General features: G+C 40.1%; 1 protein-coding gene across 5 annotated transcripts in view; it reads right to left on the bottom strand.

The window, feature by feature from the left end:
• Positions 1 to 320: 320 nt before the first annotated feature.
• Positions 321 to 23,562, bottom strand: part of LOC122775663 (voltage-dependent calcium channel subunit alpha-2/delta-1) — a 115,102-nt gene continuing 91,860 nt past the window's right edge. For 2 of the 5 annotated variants that reach the window (XM_044035736.1, XM_044035734.1), the window contains 18 exons: positions 23,370 to 23,378; positions 22,892 to 22,952; positions 22,714 to 22,805; positions 19,118 to 19,199; positions 16,333 to 16,395; positions 15,662 to 15,765; positions 15,031 to 15,120; positions 14,864 to 14,931; positions 14,722 to 14,760; positions 14,569 to 14,640; positions 10,770 to 10,922; positions 9,965 to 10,017; positions 9,526 to 9,581; positions 9,256 to 9,385; positions 6,231 to 6,343; positions 5,467 to 5,549; positions 5,059 to 5,138; positions 2,925 to 3,038 (listed from right to left, as the gene is read on the bottom strand). In XM_044035736.1, coding sequence (XP_043891671.1) covers positions 3,002 to 3,038; positions 5,059 to 5,138; positions 5,467 to 5,549; positions 6,231 to 6,343; positions 9,256 to 9,385; positions 9,526 to 9,581; positions 9,965 to 10,017; positions 10,770 to 10,922; positions 14,569 to 14,640; positions 14,722 to 14,760; positions 14,864 to 14,931; positions 15,031 to 15,120; positions 15,662 to 15,765; positions 16,333 to 16,395; positions 19,118 to 19,199; positions 22,714 to 22,805; positions 22,892 to 22,952; positions 23,370 to 23,378 — 1,385 coding nt within the window. In that variant the 3' untranslated portion in view covers positions 2,925 to 3,001. Of the gene's footprint in view, positions 3,039 to 5,058; positions 5,139 to 5,466; positions 5,550 to 6,230; positions 6,344 to 9,255; positions 9,386 to 9,525; positions 9,582 to 9,964; positions 10,018 to 10,769; positions 10,923 to 14,568; positions 14,641 to 14,721; positions 14,761 to 14,863; positions 14,932 to 15,030; positions 15,121 to 15,661; positions 15,766 to 16,332; positions 16,396 to 19,117; positions 19,200 to 22,713; positions 22,806 to 22,891; positions 22,953 to 23,369; positions 23,379 to 23,562 lie in introns of all 5 variants that reach the window. The other 3 variants (XM_044035737.1, XM_044035735.1, XM_044035738.1) reach the window with 2 other exon arrangements.

A 23,562-nucleotide genomic window follows, 5' to 3' on the forward strand; every position in this document is an offset into this window, starting at 1 on the left:
CATTTGCAAGATGGGGGAGTGTATTGACACTGTGGGAAAATGAGTGCACTTGGTGGACGTTTAAAATGATACGGACGGTGCTAAACTATCAGAATGTACTCGCTCACCCTCAACAGCTGTGTTTCCCCTTTAGGACACATGATGTGTGAATGGTCTGCTTGCAGTGGAGCCACAGCATCATGGCCAGATGTGAGTGCACAGAAAGGAAGCACCTAATAACATAACAATCAACACTTTTATTGTGAATATATTAGATTTTGCACAATAATAATCATCAACACCATATTATAAACACTTTTTTTTCTTTACTTTCATTTTTCTCTTTTATACAGTAAATAGTATTAGTGTACAAATGTATACAAAATTGATTCAGGCTAGTCAAGGTCCACAAAAGAGTAACTCGTGTACAGTATTAAAGCACAATCAGATATCAGAGGGACACGCACATGCCTGCACAAAGACACGGGATCCCCGAGGGAAACGGAAGGAAAGTGAGTCAACACACGACTTTGGTGGACAGATGTAACCTGACCACTCAGAACCAGCTGATCAGCATGTAGGCGAGGTGGAGAGAGGTCGATGAATTTGTAGAAAAGGGAGAATGAAAACACTCGTGTGACTTGAGGTTTAGAAAGGCCATGCAAAATGACTACTGTTGGCCGTGTGGTTTCAAAGTTCTCTCCAGCAGGACTTCATGCTGACCACGGGGTGAGGACAGCGTTCAAACACATAACAAGCTCATCCCATGACATTGCAGCGTTTTTCGACACTGAGCCTTCAGCATCTGCTTCACAGCACGTTAAAGAGCAATGGAAAGAAGACACAAGCATAAGGAGAACAGCAAGGAGAGAGAGAGAGAGAGAAACAAAACAGTCATTTTGATATGCTGATCTCATTCACAAGTCATCTTGGCTCCTGAGTCTGGAGATCCAGAAAGGGAACAGAAACAGGACTAATAAAGAGAAGTGTTGAAACGCAAGCTCAGGTCTGCTGAAAATCTGTTCTGAGCACAGATGAAAATGATATTACGCTGCCAGAGTCAAAATCACTGCTTGTTTTGGTAACACTTTGCATTATAGTGCAGTACAAATGTGGAATTGGTGGAGGAAGTAGAAATAAAGACAAAAATGTACCATTTTAACTTGAGTAAAACTAGTGCTGCATCACATTGGAACTGGCGGAGTGGCATCACTACACCAAGTTTGCCGCATTCCACTTCGGAATGTCGTTAATACGATATCATTCATCGTCATTATGATACATTTGTTATTCCACAGCAAAATCGTCTCCCCTCACGAGGCACACACACACACACACACATATATATATTGTTTAATATAAGAATGGTAAAATATAGTGCAGATGACGCCACAGCCAACAATCAGATTATTTATTTTAATCCTGTCACACGCCCACCTCACACTGACTGGATCAGTCAACCAGTTCCCATTTTGCTGTTGATTACATTTGTATTTAACTCAATACATTGTAGAACTGTAGTGGAGTGGAAAGTACAGATATTTTCAAATATATATGTAATGAAGTACAAATAAAATGCGCTAATAATATTGCGTGATTAATATTATGGTGATGCCATCTTATTTCTACAGTCAATACCGAGGAGCAGCTTGGTAATCACGCTGTGGGACGTGAGGGCAGATGAATTTCAACTTTATAATATGATCAATATTCTTTTTACCATTTTTATTACCAAGACGACAAATGCATTACAGAGAGAATATGTCACTACCATCACATAACCTCTCTATTTTAAGTTGTTACACCATAATGTAAAGTGTTACCGATGTCTGAGTCACATACTCTAGATGAAGTGCAGCAACATTTGTCCCGTTTCAGTATGTAGGCTATAGAAACCTGCCATATTGCAGCAAGCATTAGCATAGAAGCAGACATGATATAGGAATAAATCTCTGATGCCTTTCTTCGTTTACGTAACAGACTGTTTGAGTTACTATTTAGGCACTGGGAGAGTTCGATGCATCAAATTGAAGACGACCAAAGCAATTAGACGAAGATCTGACACACGCGAAATTGCAAATATCCTTGAGGATTTGGTTGCGCAACTCGCGTGTCTCAACATGGCGTCTAATCTATCGCGTTAACTTTGTAGATCAAAGTCGATGCACGCCCCACGTTTGAGGAATCTCTCAAAATAGATTGTCTGTGGTGCGTTTGTGGTCCTCGGTGCCGCGCGTGGAGCTTTGGTGTCAGAGTTTTCGGTGTCGTCTTTCGCTCTGTACCGAGCACATGCTGCTACAATAGGCTACAACACCTAGCTATAGTCACAAAATGCTTGTTGATTTGGCAAACGAACAGAACAGATAAATAGTTAGGTACGGTACATTTCAAGAAACACTCAGAAAAAAAAAAAAAAGAAAAGAAGAAAGGGACACTCTTCATACTGCAGTTGCACGGCTTGTTCAAAATCAACAATCATTACAGCATAATGATTCATACGCAATAAATATAATAAGCAACAAACAATACTGACGACTACACAAATCAATGCTGTCAGTGAGCATACAGTCTTTGAATGGTTTTCATTTGGCATAGTGGGACAAACTCTTCACCTTCCACTATACAAGTCGGAGAAAGAAATGAGGCAGAATTTAAAGGGTTTGGTTAGCTCTTACTCTTGCACCATAGGAGAGTATAAGGAATATACTGTATGGGTGATGGAGATGAGTGCAGCTGAGCACAGTAAATGTGTCTCTGGTTTTGGAAATGTGGAGGAGGAAATGAATGAGCACCCTTTGGCATTGTAAAATGGAAACGTTGATACTGGTTGTCAAAGAAAAAAAAGAAAAAAGTAATAGTCTTGTTGTAAATATTCTGCATATCCTGGATGGCGTAACTGGAGTGTCTTTTTTTGTGTGAAATGAGATTATGATCTGTGTGTGTCAGGGTCATGAGTGTTGTAAAGATGTGACGAGCCACAGAAGCAGCAGTTGGAGCCCAAGCATTGGCCAAAGACACGGACTTAGGCTGGTCCCTGCTCCGCAATCAGAATCATCCTCCTGTCGAACAAATCAGTCGTCAATAAATGACATCATCAGTCTTCTCTTAGGTCCTCGTTCACACCTGGCATTAACATCTGACCTGAGGGATCTGGTGCTGGTTGCACCAGCTTGCACTACATTTCTACTAACCTTAGTAAATCAGGTTATAGTCACTCCCAAATTAAAATACATTGTTATTAGTTTAGTTATAGTTATTGCTAAAGAGTCTCTATACCAGTCAAATGTACCAGAGCGGGATTGTGTAAATTGTAAGCTGGTAATTCTTAATGCTATAGTCATGGTTTAATAATTACAACATCTTGGATTTACTAGAGACTTATGTCAAATTGGCGCAACCCAACCCTGATCACATGTGGACTTTTCCCACCTGGCATTACGATGTTTCTTGGATGCATCTCCTGTGACCAGATGTGGTCAGATGTTGCTCTATTTACACTGCATTCAAATCCACACTGATGCAAATATGAGACACAGATGTGTCTGTGTGAGACGTTTACGAAGAGACTAGAGAGTTGGGAGGAGTTCAGTAAATCGCGGCGCTACTCACGCTGCTGTAACATAACATAACAAGAGTGTAACCCCAGTAGAAGAAATCATGTCTTGATTAGTGTTAATACTGTGACTGTGGCTGCAAATGAATCAACGTACCAGTGAAAATACTGTGATCTGAGGACGTCAGCTGAAGAGATGTATACGTTCATACAGTACACGCTCAGGAAAGTGATCACATGTGTGGGACAGATTGGGAGCATTCAGACCTGTACTGTTGGGTATGTGACTGACTCACTCAGGAAGGGGGTTAATACCAGGTCAGAACGGGGTCTTATATTCAGTAGTAGTACTACCATGATCACAACTACTGCCACTGACAGAAGATGAAGAATTGAAGTTAATTATGTATTTGCTTGTATCTTGTCTTATTACACAATGTTTTTGTCACATTAAGGAACCAGTTTGCTATTTTTTGAAAATAAAATCAGAAGGCATTCACTGTTGTGGACGTGTTCAATATCAATATCTTCTCCAGTGACAAGCTGGACAGGTCTGGCATCTCATGTCCTTCCACTAGCAGCTAAGCCAAAAGCAATGGGAACAAAAAAGGGGAGGCGGCCTACTTTATTCTGTTCATCTACTTCCTCAGCCATTTCCGTTTGCTTCCTACCACAGCCTCTCCTTAATGTAAACATGCCGATACATGAAATAGTGGCCTGTTATGTGTGTGTGTGATCTCTGCCCTTGCAACACAATGAAAGACTGAGTCCTTTCAAAGATAATGGGAAATAGTTTTCTCCATAAATATTTAGACATCGTATGCATTTTTCAAAGTTGGGGCGGTGATGCAGTGATCTCATACTTGTATCCAACCTTGATCCTTTGTTATACTCGTTTAGCTTATTTTAGCTGCGCGGTACATGCAAGGACATGTACAAGTGCATCAGCAACAGTATCAGGTCCCTCTATTGTATTAAAATCCCTGAAACCCTAAAAAAAAGCATGAATAAATAATGGCAAAATATTTTTTTTATTCATACATAGTCTTGGACCGCTATTTTTAAGTGGCTCCAGTGTGGTATTAATATCAAAGTGATTTTACACATTTTACTGCCAAGATTCAATCTGCTCTCCATCTGTTGAGGTAACAAACAATAAAAAAATATGCAAAAAAGGAAAAAGAAAAGATGTAGCTCGGAATTAGGGACATAAATATGGAACAGAAAAATGCTATTGCAGTTTAGCAGTTATGAAAAGTGGGTGAATAATGGTAAATACTTCATAAAATACAGTATACGATCATTTGCAATGTCTAAATCTGAGTTAATGTGTTTCTGAAGGAGATATTCCATTGGCTTAATTGTAGTTATGCAGTTAAGTGCAGCTTGATAACATTATAAATATTAATGAATGCTGTTGAGGACTGACTTGGCACCGTACTGCATGATCTTCCCTCTAACAAGGACACTGTAATGGCTGAGGAAGAGCTAAGGTCAAGCTGTTGAAACTTTTTACAGACACCAACCCTGAACTCAACAGCAGAAACAAGAGGATTGGTGCAGAGCTCAGTGTAGAACCTCTGCTGATTGGGCACAAGGGCTCATCCTACCAGAGCAGCAGCCATTGGGATGCAGAATCATAAAAGAAGAACGACAGTGAGTATGACAAAATAAAAATGTAAATAAATCAAGAGACACAAAATCAAACTAGATAAATACATGCAATAAAAAAAAAAAACAAGCTGTCACTAGATCTAAATGAACAGGATAAATCAAATTAAATGAGGAATAGAATGGAAGCAGCCGGCGTATCGTACTTTTAAACCCCCCCAGTGCTGATTAAAACCAGGCACAAACTGCACAACCACCTCATTAGCAGCGATACATCCAACAATATTCTCGAAGAAAGACACGTGTGTGTGGTTGTTGCTTACATCTTCGTTGTTGTCAAAACACACGTCCGGCCCTTTGCGGTATCTAGGGTTCCGAGCCAACTCACATTGATCCGGACCTTCAGCTGAACATACGCTCTTCAGGAAAAATGCTTTGTTTCTACTCTTTTTTACAAAAAGCAGCTCTTATGTCATACTTTCAACCACAACAGTTAACACTGCTAGCAGTTGGCTCGTGGTGCATGTGATTTATATTTTTCCAGATATATTTGTTTTTCTGACAAATAAGAGCCATTACTAAAATAAAAGCAGTCACTGTTACACATGTAACTTTATGGGGCTTTTGTCATATATATATACACACACACACACACACACATATGTAGTGGATGTATTATTGTCATGACTAGCAACTGAGGGCCTCTGTTGTGACCTTATGATGATGACACCTTTACAGTTACACCAGCAGGAAGCTACATTCACAGCACATCTGTCAAACAGATCCTGAATACACACACACACCACTGCTCTTAACCTTAATGCAAACTGATGGCAGCATGCAGCCCAAACGTATATAAACATAGAAATGCAATCTGGGGGTAACTCTAGACCGTCTTTCATATGCCGTGCATCTGGTTAACTGTTCACCTGTTGAGCATTCAGAAGGGACCTACTGTTTACTCCATAGGTGTGTGTCCTTGTGTTGAGAGTTCAAATCTCGGCTGTCGTATGAGTGATGGACGGAAAGTTGGGGAGGGAAAAAAGTGTAACGGTCTTCTTTTTTTACGAGTCGAAAGAAAGGATACAGGGTTGTTCCGCCTGTCGTAGCGGTCTGGGGTCACATGACAAACACGTTGCTTTGGCATCAGTGATCAGGAACACAAGGTTGGTGTTTGGCAGCTTCTCCGCACGGTACATCCTAGAGAGCCATACACATGTATGTAAGTATGCATACAGTGACACAGCAATACAGCTTCAGTTCCACTCATCATTCCAAAAAAAAAAAAAAAGCGGTCATGGTTGAAATCTACCCCTACAAAATGGGACATTCATTCATTTGCTACGGCTTAATCCCCCACATGAGGGTTGTAGGGCGCTGGAGCCAAATCCGTCTGACGAAAGGCAGAGTACATCCTGGACAGGTTTCCAGTCCATCACAGGGCCAACATACGCAGACAAACATTCACTCTCATATTGACACCTATGGTTTATTCAGAGTTTCCAATTAACCTCTGCATGTTTTTAGACTGTGGGAGGAAACCAGAGAACCCAGAGAAAACCTGTGTACACACAGGGGAGAACGTGCCGCAGACGTTTCTTTCAAATTAGCTAATCAGGAAATACTGTCTCGTTTTTAAAACCTAAACTTGAACATGCAAAATTGAGGGGTGTGCTGGTGTGAACAGTTGTGCACATACAACATGTACTCTATTTTCTATTAATTTCACAACGTATGGTGGTGAATAAGTGTAACTTTTCATGGAAAACACAAAATTGTTTGGGTGACCCCAAACTTTTGAACGGTAGTGTATATCCACACATCTTCCCTTCTCCTAGGACTGGCTTTTATGGAAGTCATGAAAGTTTCTGTGTCTGGAGACGTTAACATCGGGGTGTAAAGCACATGGGACCCATAATACCCAGTAATTACAGCCATATTTAACCCCCTCAGACAGCACAAATTGACACAAAAGGAGCAAAGCATGTGCAGTGGGCTGCTAACACGTGTACTTGTGAGTTTGAAGTACAGCCAGCGAAAGAAGGAAGCAGAACCAGATAAAAGAGAAAGAGCTTTTTGTGCGTCCCCTCTGTAATTCCGGTCACTGACAGATCAAGGTAATCTGTGCCTGATCAGAATTCATCAGAGAAAAACAGCTGCCTGAAATCAGGCTGGAAAACAGAAGAGGCCAGGAAACTGACGCTATGCTGGAGTCATCCCCACAGACCATTAAACAGAAGGATGTCCAGGAGGAAGATGCAGGAGGAGATGGAAAATCTTTAATAACACAACCATTTTTACACAGTTTAACACTGTAATGGGAGCTTAAAGAGTATTTGGGCTGCACAATTTCAGGAAAACCTGCCATATGTAATTTATGACTAAAATGCAAAGTTAATATGTCTCTGCTTTGATTTGTTGTGGACCAAGATAGTTAGTATCCTATGTAGATATAGAACACATTTAAAAAAAATGTTTCCTGCTCTAAACAAAAATAAATTCTGGTTGCAGGATTATATGAAAACATTTGAAATAAAGTACTCGACTGCCATATGGGTAGGAAATGCTCAGATAAATATAATAAATGTCTACCTTTGTGGTAAATTCTGGGCAAAACAAAACTAGCAGGAGGAACATAAAACGATTATTGCAATGTGGTAAACTAGTAAATTTTTTGTGTTTGTGTCATGCCTTCTGGTCCATAAGCCTCATTGTCTAAAGTGGACGGTACTTCGGATGGCACGACAGATACGCATTCAGTGGAAGACACTTTGATATCCTTTCTGAGTCACCAAGATGTGAAGAGTGAAACAAATCTGTACAAATCCGATCAGAATCACATTCGAAACCACCTCTGTATGTGGTTTGAATCAGCCTTAGAAAAATCTCATGTGTGTTTTAGCTGTCCAGACATGGACAGGGCCGAAGTCACTAAGACGACACATTGTATGAAACGAGACAAAATCATTCACGTTCTGGTAGAAAATCATGAATGAGGAGTGAAATTTGTGAACTGGAGAGCAAGATTGTCTGCAGCAATCCCACTAACAAAGCACAATAATGGAGGACATCCAGCATTACGTGTTTTCTCTTCTTGGCGTGTGGGTGTTAATCACACTTAATGTGTTTGAGAGAAAGCTGCATAGAAAAACAGCTCTTTACCCTTCCTGTCAACAAATCAACAGACAGACAGCTGTGTGTCTAGCTCCACTCAGAGCCAGACCACTGTGTATATACATATATATATATATATATATATATATATATATATATATATATATATATATATAAATTAGTGCTGTCAAATGATTAAAATATTTAATCGCAATTAATCACACTAATGTCATAGTTAAGTCGCAATTAATCGCACATTTTTATCTATTCTAAATGTGCCTTGATTTCTTTTTGTCCCATTACTTTTTCTCATTCTAACACTGCATACATCATTACTTGGATGTGGGGAGTGTGTTGAGAAATGATCCAGGCTGCGTTAGATACGGAAAGCCCGCTTGGAGACGGAAGAAGCACACAGCGCTCACCATCCACTCAAAACGTAACGTTAGCCTACTACTCTTTAGCCCAAACAAGTGTGTGCAGCGTGCCTGTTGTTTTGTTTCCGGTCTAGCTAGATCCGGTGGTGTTGTAGTTTTTCTAACGTTACCAGTTGTTGCGACAGCATGTGAAAAAAACTACAAAGTTTGCTCGGTCAAAAAGAACGTTCATCTCGCGATTAAAAAATGACGCCTTTAAAATGGGTTTGCGTTAACGCCGTTAATAGCACGTTTAACTGACAGCACTAATAAATATGTACATATATATTGCTGATATTGTAGCCTGAAACAGGATACAATGAACATTTTCAAGTAGATATTAAAATCATTTCTTTTTAGGGGAACCAATTAAATCAAAATAAATTAAATTTAACACAGTGCTTGCTGTTTTTTATGGTCGCTCATATATTCCATGTTTATGGCTTTTAAATGAATTACATTTTATGTATCCTAGTAGCACTTTGGAATTTGTTTTCAAATAAAAGTGTATTAAAAGTCAAATCTATTATCTATGCACACACACACACACACACACACAGGGAAAAAGCTGCACAAACATACCTGGAGCAGTTCCCACAGTCCAGGACACCTGAGTAGGATCTTTCATCATTGTCAAAGAAGTACTGAGTCTGCTCTGTGATACAGCTCTCCTTAAACATGGCATCTGCTATGTCTTCATCTGCTGACTCCACTGAGAACATCAGGCAGATTTAATCAAAATAAATACAGGGAAGGATAGAGGAGGTGGTGAGATTACAAAGTAAATAAATACAGTTTTCTGGCTGTTGGTTGGTTGTGTTTTATACCGTTTACATGGTTTTTAAAGCTCACCTGGCTCTAGAAGGCTGGGGAAAATCAGACAGTAGAAGAGCTGCTGGAGTAAAGACCTAGACACAGAAAATAACAAAAGCCCAGAGTGAGTCATATATGAGTCAAAAGCCCCTCTTTAACTTGTTTACATTCAGTAACCAGACACTACTTAATAGTAGCCATGCATCCGTCTGAGGCTGGAGTCATTGGTGATGTAAATGTCCTGGGACGTATCAGTCATTGTGATTTAAAAGATCATTATATTGCAGCTGGACAAGCACACAGGTAGTTGATGCAATATAATATTGAGTAATATAAGTGCCCCTGTCCGGCACTGACCGGCCCGGGTACATCTCTCCACAAAATACAACCCAACCTCCTATACAAACTCCTACCGTACACATGTAGCTCCCACTCCCACCCACAAACAACAGAAAAGAAACAGAACCTGGACACTCACCAGGCAGCAGTGGAGGCCCACCAGCCTATACTGAGCAGATCTGCAATGGTAGGCTGGGGAGTCACAGGCAAAGAGAGTCATGTGGAGTAAACTCGGAAATAAAACAGGCAGACATGAGAGAAATCTATTCAGTCATGGCTCATTTTATGAACCAGAAAATAACCAAAACAATATCCAGTTCACTAAATGTGCATGTTCACTTCCTGGATTTCAATAAATCAGCCTATTTCCGGTAAGTCTGTCAGCCAAAGTTGCAGATATGTTCTACAATTGTTGTAAAGAGATTGTAAAGATGAATTACAGAATGTAGCAGTGGCTGTGCAAAGAGGAATGCAACAGTGCATTGACCCTCAGGATGCTAAAATTTAAATCACGTTTTCATTTGAGGCCAGTTGAATCTGTGAGAGCTAACTATTGAAAGACAATGTGAACATTTTCCATCAATATAGGAAGCTTTAACTTCCAAAGTCCAAGTTTCTCAGTTGCGACAACTGACCCCAAGTTAAGGAGTTGCCCTATGTGCATATAGTCCATTAATGTATTTAAAACTAGAATCAAGCCCTTTATATTTTGTAGTTTTGCATCATCAAAACAAAAGTTGGTTTTCTTCAAACTGGTTTATTGATTGAAGAGACAACATCAAATCTCAGTGGTAAAAAAAAAAAGTATTTACACCTTCCTCTTTTACCTTGTCACTTTTATGGCAACAACAACTAAAACTATGTTACCTTGTGTCAGCACTACTTACTACTTACTACTTATCTTAAGTTTTAAATAATGCAAGAATAATGAGTGCGTTTCTAACCACATAGACGGAGCGCGGTCCTGCTGCAGCTTTGCTGTCTTTCTCTGGGTCACACACAGACTGATAGTCATAGGTCTTGTTGAAGGAATACAGGGACGTGTTGACCAGGTTGATCATCAGCACCGGATCCACCTCGCCAAAGAACTGTCCAATCTGGATGAGTTATGCACAAATTAGAAATTATGAGTAAGAAATCCAGCTGTGTTCTCTTTCCTTGGACAGAGATTTATGGTCATATCGTACTCAGAATGTGCAGCCATTCAGTTCTTGTCAAGAAGTATTGCCTCTAGAGATGAAAAATTGGGAAAAAAAATGGATTTTTCAATCAAATAAAAAAATATGCATACTGTACATGAAACACTTAACACCCTGCATAGTAGCTGATATTTGGACTTACTGACCGTGTCATTTGGTAACGCTCCATCATATTTCAAATTTACGACACCTAGGTGATTGAGCTGATGCTTGACATTAAAAATGTAAATCTTAAATCAAATCTGCAATAATCTGTCAGAAAATGTGCAATTAGATGTGTGGTTGTAAATTAAAAAGTAAAGTATGTGTAAAATAGACGACATGCAGGTTGACAGTTCTGATATAAGCGCTCTGATACAAGCAGTCCATTCCGCTCAAGCACTTCTATCCAGCAGTGCCTGTTGTGATCACGTGGGCTCTGCGTGTTGGATGCATGTAGCGTGTGTGTGCTACTGCTATTTCAGGGGTTAGGACCATGCTAGCTCATCCAGAGGTGAGCTGCTAAAACAACATTATTAAGCCTCTGTTTGTTATTATACCCCAAAAACCAGCCATGCCAAGAGCTTTCTGTGTTTTAAATGTGTCCTGAAGATCCACACACGGAGCTAAGTACGTCTGCGGCATGGATGTATTATAAGAACTGGATAGAGCTCCGCCCCCTCTGCCTTGAAGACAATTTTGTTATGGTGGCCACTTCTGTGAACTGCAACAAAAAATACCCCCATTAGCACTTGGCACATTCCTTCTGATGAAATTAACCATAGACTGTATGAAATTAACATGGCAAAAAATCAAATATGTTGAAGGTTAAAATGTATCTAACCCATTGGTTAATAATAAAAGGGTCAGTTTTTCTCATACCTACTGTTGCTGACTAGTGTTCTCTGTTTAAGTAATATCACTTCATCAAGCCTATTCTAACATTCCACACTACGAAATAAAAAATAAAATAAATTGGTACTGGCCAATACTCAAGGCTGCAATATCGATATCGTATCGGAAGTGAAAAGGTTGTATTGGGACATCCCTATGTAAAACACATTGATTTGGCTGGTTTGCCTGTCTATTTAATTTTCCTTAGAAAACAAAACCTAAAGAGGTTATGATTTGGGAAAAAAACAAAACACTGTAACAAATGAGCCATTGGGTTTTCTTAAAGATCGTGGAAATAAAACTCACCCACTAACCAAAACTAAAGGTAAAATAGTGTGGGGAGGGGACCACAATTAGAAAACACATTTTTTTTTCCCTTTCAGAAGAGAAGAACAGAAAGACTACTGTCCTTCTTGGAGACAAAGACCCAATTGAGTAGGAAATCTCCAATCTGCATATAAAACCTCTCACTGGGACTGATTACCGTCAGCTGTGGGAGAAAACAGGTGAAACCAATAGTTCCTGATTAACATGAGAACATGTGGCAAAGGCTAGATTCACATTACAAGGCTAATGTCTGGCCCACACTAGAGGATGTTCAAATCTGGCTTGATTTTAAAAACGTGGGAGACCAGAGACACAACACACTTTCTACCCCATTTTCAATGGTTTAATCCTGAGAATGCACAGACTAGACGATCCAGTCAAGACGCATGACCACACACTTGGTGTTTAATCAAACCATTTCAGAGAGGAGATTCTAGGGATTTGGGATCTCACAGAAACTCGCGTGATTAAACGTGACTTCAGAACATAAACAGACATGGAGGCGGACTGTCAGTGTCATCAGTTAATAGCTGTTGTGTGTGCGCAATGTTTTTTGCTGAGAAATGAAAACATTTTAATTTAGCTGTGGCACAAAGGCAGCCAAATAGTCTGCATAATCCCGATGGACACAGAGATGTGAAAACAACATAGGAAGATGCTTGAAGAATTTAAATTACAGTATATGCAAGACGAAAGGTCAGAAGGATCGAGAGACTCAGATGTCCTGTCTTGACTTGACATGAAATGTTGCCAAAGCCATTGTATTTCCGACCACTGACACACATACATACACACACACACAACACAGGGGCCTCGGGCAGTAAGATTAAAGTGGAGCCAACACAGTCTCTCTGACCTCTGGGATTCACAAGGGACTCACCTCACTACAGATTCCACGACTGACTAAGACCAAACTTCCCTTTGATCTTCCTCCAGTGGCTAGCGTTCTATTTGACTGGAGAATTTGATGTACTGACGTCCTGCAGGAGTATTCAAACAATTCTGAACTAACCGACCGTTCTCATAACTTAGCCTGAGACATAAGCCCGTTATTTGACCTCTGTATGAGATTGATGGATTCCTTAGACAAAGGTAAGAGAATCCAGAGGTGGAGACAAAGAGTCAAATGAATGCAGGCAAAGTCTTGATTTTGACCGACTATATGTAATTTATTTATTGATTGATGATTTGAAAGGATTAAATGAACTAAACACAAATTCTTCTTTCATACTACAATTAGCAGATAAACCCAGGCTTTTTTAAACCCAGGTAAACCCACATAAAAAAGATTAATACCATTCCTATTGGCAGTGGTTGTTCTAATTCACACCTGCTTTTCCTGTGTGTGAAATGTTTCATCACAAACATGTCACATGGACTACATTTTCAACATAACATATAACCTCGAACTCTGTATCCACAATTTCTCAGTTCTTAAATTACATTCTCAGAACCAAAAGCATTAACCTTGCATTATTTTGAATTTGCTATTTAAAGCACAAGAACATCACAATAAAATGCAAGTTGTGCCAAATCAACAAGAGCCTGTCCCCTGTGAGGAATTCTACTTTAAGCTTGAAGAAGTATACAGTACCTGCCAAGTTAAGCACAGCTCTATTGCGTTCTGTCTGTCATTCCTGCTATTTCAGTATAGATTTACAGACCAGACGGGCCAGACTTGGCTGTGTGATGATGCTAATTACAATCAAAGTGATGAGATTTAAAGATCTTTACTATTAAACAGACTATATGTCTGTGAAAGCGTATTTTTCGTTTGGTCACACAAAAGTACTACTTCTCTCTGAAGGTAATGCTGTAATGTAACAGATCATTTTGTAATGCAATACTGTTTTTTTCCCCAAACATTTCAACACAAATTAAAACAGCACTCATCAGCAGTGTTCATGTGCGCTTTGACTTCAGGAAGCCAGTGATACATATTCATCAAAGTGTGATGAAATAAGTTCCCTTTTTCACATCTTCACAAGTGTTTTGATGGGGTTTTTTTGTCCTGAAATACCATTTAGAGTACTTCTTGTACAAACAACACAATTAACTTCACCTTCAACGATGAGAAACAGATACAATGGTCACTTGAGGGCAGTTTTATACTATGACACATGACTGAAGTGTTTTCACAGGTGCAGCATCAATGTGATTTAGAATGTCTGAGGGAAATCCGTGGAATTGTGCTCAGACTTGCGCAGGTTAGAGTCGGGTTGTTGATACATGAGCTTTAAGTTCTCATAATGATTTGCATACAGTTACATTTTTGTGTGTATAACAAGGGGTTAAGTGTTGGTTACCCCTAAAACATTCCCTAACACTTCATTGTATCACTCACCAGTGTGATGTACTCCTCTTGATTGGACATGAGAAGAAAACCTCCATCATCGAGAATCACACAGTCTACATGCTGCATGGTAAAAATGCAATAAAACTAAGTGTTAATGAAAAATCACTTGTCAAAATGGTGAAACATCAATTTTTTTTATACCTTGTCATTCCTCAGACAGCCGCAGATCTCATCCTTGCACTGAGAGAGGGAGCCAAAATAAACAGAAATGAATGCATAGCTAAAGGTGTCAGAGCGATAGGATATAATACAGCACAGATAATGATTCAACAACACAACTTACATTGATTTTCAGAGTAGCATTCATGAAAGAGTTCATCCAGAACGAGACATTGAGTTTCACTCCAACCACTACAGAACAAGCCACAAAACACACAGAGGTAGAACCTTGATGAATAGCTACTGAGTCAACTGTGTTGCATCACCACACACAATCTCTGCAACACTGACCTGCTGGTTTGAGTGTGACCTTGTCAATGGTGAGGTCCACTGCTTTGCTCACTAGAATACCTGTCTCGGAAACAGATTCTCTGGTCTCGGCTGTGCTCGAGAAGGAAAAACAACACACACACAAGGGACGAGACACGGCAATCATTGCACTTTGCTAAATTCATATTGAAAGGTTCACGGAGGAGAATGTGAAAGAACCACAGTTGGGAATGACAGTAATCGCCTTCCATTGTGGATGGGGGGGGATTCCACACATTTTTAGCTGCTTGTAATTTATGCCAGCAGAAGTGGAGCCTGTGAAGCAGCTACATGTGTTAATCCAGTCAAGTGTGGCTGTAAGTGTGGCTCCGTTACACTGACATTTAACTGTCCGGGTGTATGTTGGAGAGATCAGGAGAGATAGCAGGACAGGAAAGAAGAGGGAGAGAGAGAGTGCAGATGAGTGCTGAAAGACACAGCGGGAGGAGGAGAGGGATTAAAGAGGGTGATAGCAGACGATATCTGAGAGTGTGATCTTTGCCAGTAGGGTTGGGATGACGTCCAAAAGGCAGGATAGGATCAGAGCCAGACCAGACTGAAGATCATCTATGCACACACACACACGTACACATCCATGATATTTAAGACTTACTGTTGAAAGCTGGAGCTGTGAAAATATAAATTTCATTGTCCAGGGTCCTCTTGTAGAAACTGGACTCATATGTCTCAGGATTTTCTGTCCACTCTTCCCCAGCACTGAAGATATATATATAAAAAAACATACATAAAATGATACATGGACAATTATATGCATAAAACAAAGAGTAGTTTATCTGTATGATCTTAGATCAGATCTATCAGTGCAATTACACTTTAATCTGTTGCCAAGTGTTAATCACATAAATAGACGTCACACCCATTGTAGCTAATATATGACAAGCAATAACAATTTCATGTTTTATGGCCAGCAGGAATATGCATTCATCTCGAGCTGGAATGTTCGAGTCGGACTAAATGAGAGTCCCAAATGTAGGTCAGACAAAAAGCAGCAGCGAGGAAATTGAGGAAACTGGATATGTGGATGTGACCCGTGTCCTGCACCGGCCTGGCAAGCAGAGCCGAACATGTCTAATCCTCATGTTCTGGGAGAAAACCCAGTGGAGCAGGTGAGTAAAGTGAAAGTTCTGAACCTCAGAGTATTACAGTCTGTATCCATTTTCATCTCACAGATTTTCACCATCAGATATGTGATCATGTACCTGCTGTGTTATTTCAAAATGCAAGAGCAATAAGTGATAGAAGTGAAGATCGGAGGGAGCCTACCTTCTTGGGTACACCCTCGTGATTCCTCCGTCTGTGGCGACAAACCTGGCCGCAACTCCATCGCTGTGATCATGGAAGACAACAACCAATCAGATTTGGGTTCATACAAACACAAGTAATCAACTGATATGAATACAACTTGCTCAATTTAGTTTGGATTAATGTTAATGTACTAATGTACATTTGATGCTACGACTTCAAGTGGTTTTATAAAAGTTTGTCAAGATGAGAAAGTAAAACAGCAACATATAATATGAATAGAGTTGCACACCATAGTAGAAAAGTTAATTCAAACTATGTTGTCACCATGTCATTTGGCGTTTCGACTGAATTCCTCACCAACTGAAGTTTGTCAACCATTTTCAACCTTTTTTTCTTTGCATTCATTTTCATAGATACGGCTATTAGAATATTATAACTGGTATGACAGGTCTTTTTTTCCGTTTCAACTGACATTTTGATGACAAAATGTATTCACGTCATATTGATCTGATGTTTTCAAAACATATTTTATCATCTGAACAACACGAGTGAATTCCTGTTCATCAAAAAGCTGTTCTGTCACACATTTTATTCTACTCAAATCACTGCAGAGTCCTTCGTAATTTGGATAATGCACAATTGGTCTCATTGCAATTTAGATTCTTTTGTAATTAACTGTCCAGCCCTTAATTTGACAGCTTCAAGATGAAAAAGCAAAATGGAAAAAGGAAGATACTCGTATGTTTACTTTTTTAAAAAAGGTAAAAGTATGAGAGGACCTAATGTGGGACAGGAGACTGATGCATATGACACGTGAACACATTTTCAGAAAAAAAGAAGAAGCCCTGCAAAGGAATGGCTCGTTACCAGGAACTGAACATTTGAATCAGGTGTGTTGGAGCAGGGAAACGTCTGAACATGCAGGACATTGGATTCCCAGGACCAGGATTGAGAAGCCATGAAGTACCTTATTTAGTGTGACCTATCCTCACACTTGAATGATAGTATGACCCTGGCTTTCATAAAGCATAACTAAACCTCTAAATCACCTTTTTCCAGGTGTAAACCAGTGTATATGGCATCTATCCAGGTAGAAATCTTCTCAGTATTAATATTACACCTGTCACACTTTGGAATAAGTGTCACACTCTTTCATCCCCATCTTGTCCAATCACCGCAAGCCTCGTTGTCCCAGACTCCGCCTGCCTTTCTCGCTCCACTGCACATGAACAATTTAGAGGCTCAACTTCTTGAGCACATCTATAGTGATGGGGATTTTCCACGCAGCTGCAACTCAGTGTCAGATTTCACTACCAGCCTTCACTGCTCCCCGATCAACCTCCTCCTCCTCCTCCTGTCTCTCCCTCCCCTCAGCTCTCAGCCCTGTTCTTGACATTTTTCAAACACAGGCATTGGGTGGAATTAGCCTCAAAAGATGGGGTTTTGTTACCAATTAAACCTGAACCAAAAAAAACAAACATATATCATTGCTATTTTGTTAATACCTCTTTAAACTATTACAACAGACTTTAACATAGACTTTAGCGCTTAACACGTGTAACTGCAAGGGAAAAAGGAACTTCATGAGTGCAGTCTAGCCTTCGTTGGCAGTCAAAATATTGCGAAATGAGACTGGGTTTCTACAGACATTGCATCACAAGTTGTAATGAGCTGCAAGTGACAAAAAAAAAGCCCAAATCAACGTCATAAAGCACGAGAAGGAGACAGCTGGTTCCTGTCTGAAAGTACTCCACAGAAAACACATAATCATGAGAAAGAAATTTGCATGACTGTTGTGTCTTCAGCCCGTGTTAGACAGTCACTGGGCAGTTGTCATGAGGTCTTGAAGCAGTGAGAAGAAAAACACAACATTCATGCTTTAGGAAAGTTGTAAAATTGGTGAGATTAGACCAAACACTGGAGGAAGGAGTTGAATCCCAGACCTTTGAGTGCTTTTAAGCTGCTGGGCGTTGCTTTGGGCAATGTCGGTGATGTAACATTACTTGTACGCTAGCTCCTTCATCTGAAAAACAGATGCTGTCAAGCAATACTATCAGTTAATTCACTTCTGAAACGTACTCCTGCCTGTTTGCGGTCACCGTGCTTTACTTTTTGCCGTTGGCTCCGTCTGTCTCGACATAACACAAATCACCTCCTGTGAGCAGCATGACACAAGATCTACATACCGCTACTTAATCAACACTGTATGAACTCGTCACAGATATTTCTTAATTTAAAATACTGTGAACTACTGTTTTAAAGACAAATAGTGGGATTTCAAAGTTGATTCTGTGTGTGATTGGTAACCAATGTGACTCTCTCGGACTGATGATATATTGTGTATTTTTTGGATCTGTAAAAGTTCTGGCAGCTGTGCTCAGAACCATTTGTTCTTATGGACAGAATCATTTGTCTCTATATTTCCTAATGCTTAACAGACACCCTGCAGTGCGTGCAAGTGTGTTTTTGAATTATATCAGACAAGTGGGCACACAATGAAAGGACGGGCTGAGGTCATTATTTTTAGTTTTTTTCATATCACAGCACGTCTTGGCAGAGCTGAGTACACTAGGGTGTAATATGCATTTTGTGCTTTTATCAAGTTTCACGAGTTGTGATCAGTTCACTCAAAGTGGAAGCGAAATGAAGAAAACTGAGCACGAAATGAGCACAAGATATGTAACAACTAATGTAAAATACCACAAAGCAAAAGACGAGGGTTATGGCTTTAGGTCGGGCCGTTCAAGATTAATAGATTTGCATCGCTTTAAGGCAGGGAAGAGCACAAAGGTTTGGCACTCACACTGTCTGCTCGTTCCAAAGTTTAACCAGTTCAGCCGTCAGACCTGCGTCCAGGATCAGTCGACTCACGAGGGACACATTACCTTAAAGACAAGATACATTTTACATATTGCAGACATCACAGCACAACAATGACACCACATTCTGGAGCCAAGTCCCACTGCGTCCATGCGTGCTGTCATCTTTCCAGACCAGCTTTTGCTCATGCAGCTGAACAAATTGACTCAGTTTCTTTCCCTGGGCTATCATGAATAAATCAACCACTTCATCATGTTTTTTTTTGTTTTCTGTTGTTCTTCTTTTTGTCTTATGTGTGTGCTTGAACTGTGCGTTTGAAGCACAAATCTGGGATTCATCAATATTTTGTTACCTAAAATGATTCCAACTCTGTGAACAAATTAAGAACTTCCTCAGATCCTACATGAGCACAAATGACCCAGCTGTCCTACAAGATGAAAAAGCACACTTTTAACTAAACGGGAAGCAGTTCTGCTCTGATATCATTAGACGTGTTACTTTCAAAGGCACACTGAAGTGCGAATATCATCTTAAGAATTATGAATGACTGACCGCTGGGTTCTTGGTGAATGTCATCACTTTCTCCCTCATTCCTTGAATAGTATGTACTTAACGATGATTCTCCAAAACTGACTTGTCCATAATTGACTCTCGTCCCGAGCTGTCAGATCTGATGTTCCTCCTCCTGTTTCCATATTTTTTTCCGGGCTGCATTTTCATAACTTCCATACTTCAACATACACATAAGTTATCGCAGTCCTACTTTTCTTTTCTTTAATATATTCACTCCTGAGGAGACGCTACAAAAAGTAGCTGGCTTCCACATCTAATACAGTGATTTTTCATGATCATGAAATTGCTGGAAAGTTTTTATATTAGAAAAGAAAAAAAAAAAAAAAACATTTACAGGCCTGAAATGAAATGAATGTTTTGGAAAAGTTTTTAATTAGAGATGTGCCGATCACAGAGAAGGATTCTGAATGAATGACATTCACTGATGTTGCATGATGGGAATCAATCAATCAATAATATCACGATACAACGAGTCTGTGATAATCAATACAATTCAAGACAATCAAATAGCGATACATCACGATCTCGGTCTAACTCAGGGGTGTCCAAACTACGGCCTGCGGGCCAATCACAGCCCTCGTGAGATGTTGTGTGGCGTGCAACTTGCATGCAAACTCCACACAGGAAATCCTCTTGATTAAACTGGGATTCAAACCTGTGAACTTATGGCTGTGAGGTAACAGTGCTAGCCACTCTACCACCTTATGGTCATTTTTCTTTCATTTACTGATTATGTGTCTTGTATTAATTGGTGAGTCTTTGTTGGATTTTAACTTTGTCACTTCTTATCCCTTATAACAAGCATTATTCTATTCTATTCTATTCTATTCTAACATTCAATTTAAAAAAAAGAAGCCATGCACTAATCCTAGTATCCCTGCAATACATCTGATCTCTGGCTGACAGTAGGAATAATGGGAGCAGCAGTGATTAATTGTATGACAGTAAAGATAAGAGGTTGTACAACAGCAAGTGTGTTTAGCCAGAACATTCTTCAAGAATACATGAACAACTGATCTCAAGGCTCTTGTTAGGCGATCATCCAGCAGAGAGACATGTTTTTGTAGCTCCTCTCTGAACGACTGTTGGAGTTTGAGGAGGGAGGTGATGTCAAGGTACTGATTATGAAAGCACTTCAAAACAGGAAACATCATGTGAAGTATGCCAGTCTTTTCATCGCAGCAGCGAGAAAAACATTAACGCCTTCTTCTATGATTGACCTTGGGTTAAAACAGATCAAGGATACTTAGATCCATTAGCCTGATGATGGCGGTAAACCATACCAGGCGTGAGATCCATTAGATGATGACAAGTCAAACAATATGAGTCACTGTGTAGCATGACAGCATCAGGCTTCTAGGAAACCCAAGTCAATGTGGCTGATGTCACTTTCCTCAAGCTGCACAATAATCTGATGACCAAAGTCATGCTCCGACCTTCACATGTTGACCATCACTGAGAGTGAACACTTCTAGCAAGAAAAACATTTTCTGCACGCACCAGAATGCTATAGAGTTTGTGGCTCACACATTTAGATTGTTTTGCAGACAATATTCAGATCAACTTGCCTTCAAGTCTTTTTCAGTCCCTAATAAACTGTATAATTACCAATCCTGGATATAATTAAATTCCCTGAATCTCAATGAAAATAAGACATACATTGTTGTTTTTGGATGACTGGACCAAGTGGACATCTGTGTCCACACTCATGGCTCTTTAACTTTGATGAATCTTGGTGTGATTTTCGACATCCCCTTTAAACTGGACAGATTAGTTCAGTTGTGGTTCAGCTATGCCTCTTAGCAAAGATAAAAACCCTACCTCCCCCACAAAGAATTTGAGAGGCTGGGCTACTATGTGGGCATCGTTTTGTGACCAGAAAAAAGAAAGCGTGACTACATTACACCAGTTTAGGTTCAGGATTGAGTTATTGCTTGTTTTTAAGGTTTTCAATTGGCTGTCCCCCAACATATTTATGTGATTGTGATCCAAACTCACGCCAGATTAACGAGATCCTCAAATCAGTTGCTTCTGGATGTTCGTCGAACAAGTGTGTAAAACCAGAGGTGATTGAGCCTAAACGGCCACTTTTTGAATGAATTCAACTTTGGCAAGGTATTTAGTGACACATTTTCCTGTGGGGTGACAGAGTGAGAAGAGATATCTTTCATCACTTTACATGCACTGACATACACAAACGTTGCTCCAATGCAGTGCAAAGTTCACACCACTATTTAAAGCATTTTTTTGCGGCTGTGCCAAAATGTCCTTTTCAATGTGAGCCACTTTACAAACAGCACCCCTTATACTGAAACTAGCATGGGATGATACAACTTGTTTACGTCCGATACAATGCCAATATCACAAACTTGAGTATCTACCAATACTGAAATTAGACCATTTTAGACCATTTATGAACTATGAAGCTGTCATCGACACATTTGTGCTGAGTTATTTCAAAGACATGCCCTCGTAAGGTCCACGCCGGGTAGCAGTGTGAGGGCTCGCGTGCCTCAATGACCCAGAGAGCTACTCCTGGCACACATGCTGGACAGGTCAAGCGGTAGAGGCCAGACAAAATGTGGACCACCTCACCCCTGAGGTAAAAAAAAAAGGGTTAGCGTAGAGCCAAGTACCCTTCCTAGAAATAAAAAGACTAGTTACAGAAGCACCATTGATAATTGGGCCTAAGTAAAGAAAGTCATTTCAATGATCATTATTCTCCAAATGTGTAACAGATATTCTTCTGATTTTTATTTACATTTTCACACCTCGTGTGCATAGTGAAGCATTGCATTATCTGTCCGATGTTGGATCGAGTGATTTTGACCGTTAATGGACCGATACTGACTGATACCAATCCCCATCCCTAATTGCAACATACCAAATATTACTCAGGTGAAACTGCATGGATTGGTAGAATTGCAATACAATAATGCAGGAAAACTGTGCTCACAACCTGTGACAATTCATGGAGTGTGAAAAAAAAAGAGACGCATGACTCACAGACACCTGGAGTGTTTCTATCGATGTACTCGTTAAAGTCCAGGAGAAACTGGGTGTTGTTGGTTGACACTTTCAGCTCTTTGCAATAATCCCTGAAGAAATGTTATTGATCAGTTTCAATCCTTGCACTTGCTCATTGTAAAAATCGGTTCTGCGGGAGAGTACGGGGAGCACTCACCTTGGCGCAATGTAGGTGTAACCGTACTCATCAAACCTCTCCAGCTGCATGGTCTCCATGGCTTTTGAGAAGACAAAAACAACAGGTTCAAGTTTCTAACTGACACAACTGTGAGGTATCCCACTATATATTATCACTGCAGGTGGACGAGTGTACAATAAAGCATAATTTCTATTTATAAAATGATGAAATGTACACTGTGCATTTGTGCTACGTGAGTGAGACCACGTCAAGAGTCCAGACACACTTGACAATTCAATGGTCATATCAGATGTTGCAGGTGAAAGGCTGGTGGGTGATACATGGACACAGCTGAACGTCTCACACACACACATGGCTATGCACAGGGTTAGCACACAAGCACAGGCACATGAAATATGGAATTCGGGCCAGATATGAGGTGATGGATGAAAGCATAGCAGACGGATGGAGGTGGATGGAGGTGCAGTGATAGAATAACTGACTGAGAAATACTTGCCTCCTTGCCCTGTTGTAACCCCAGGGGGAAAGAAAAAGAGAGATGGGGGAGGGGGGGAAGCAGGGAAGATAGAAAATCATTCATCATTTGAGAGATGATGTCATACCTTGAAAAAAATATGCAGAGATGGATGAAGAAATTCCCACAACACGGTAATGGATGCTCTTGTACAGAGGGATATTTATCTATCTAT

Source organism: Solea senegalensis, linkage group LG10, assembly GCF_019176455.1.
Source record: "Solea senegalensis isolate Sse05_10M linkage group LG10, IFAPA_SoseM_1, whole genome shotgun sequence".
Lineage (NCBI taxonomy): Eukaryota > Metazoa > Chordata > Actinopteri > Pleuronectiformes > Soleidae > Solea > Solea senegalensis.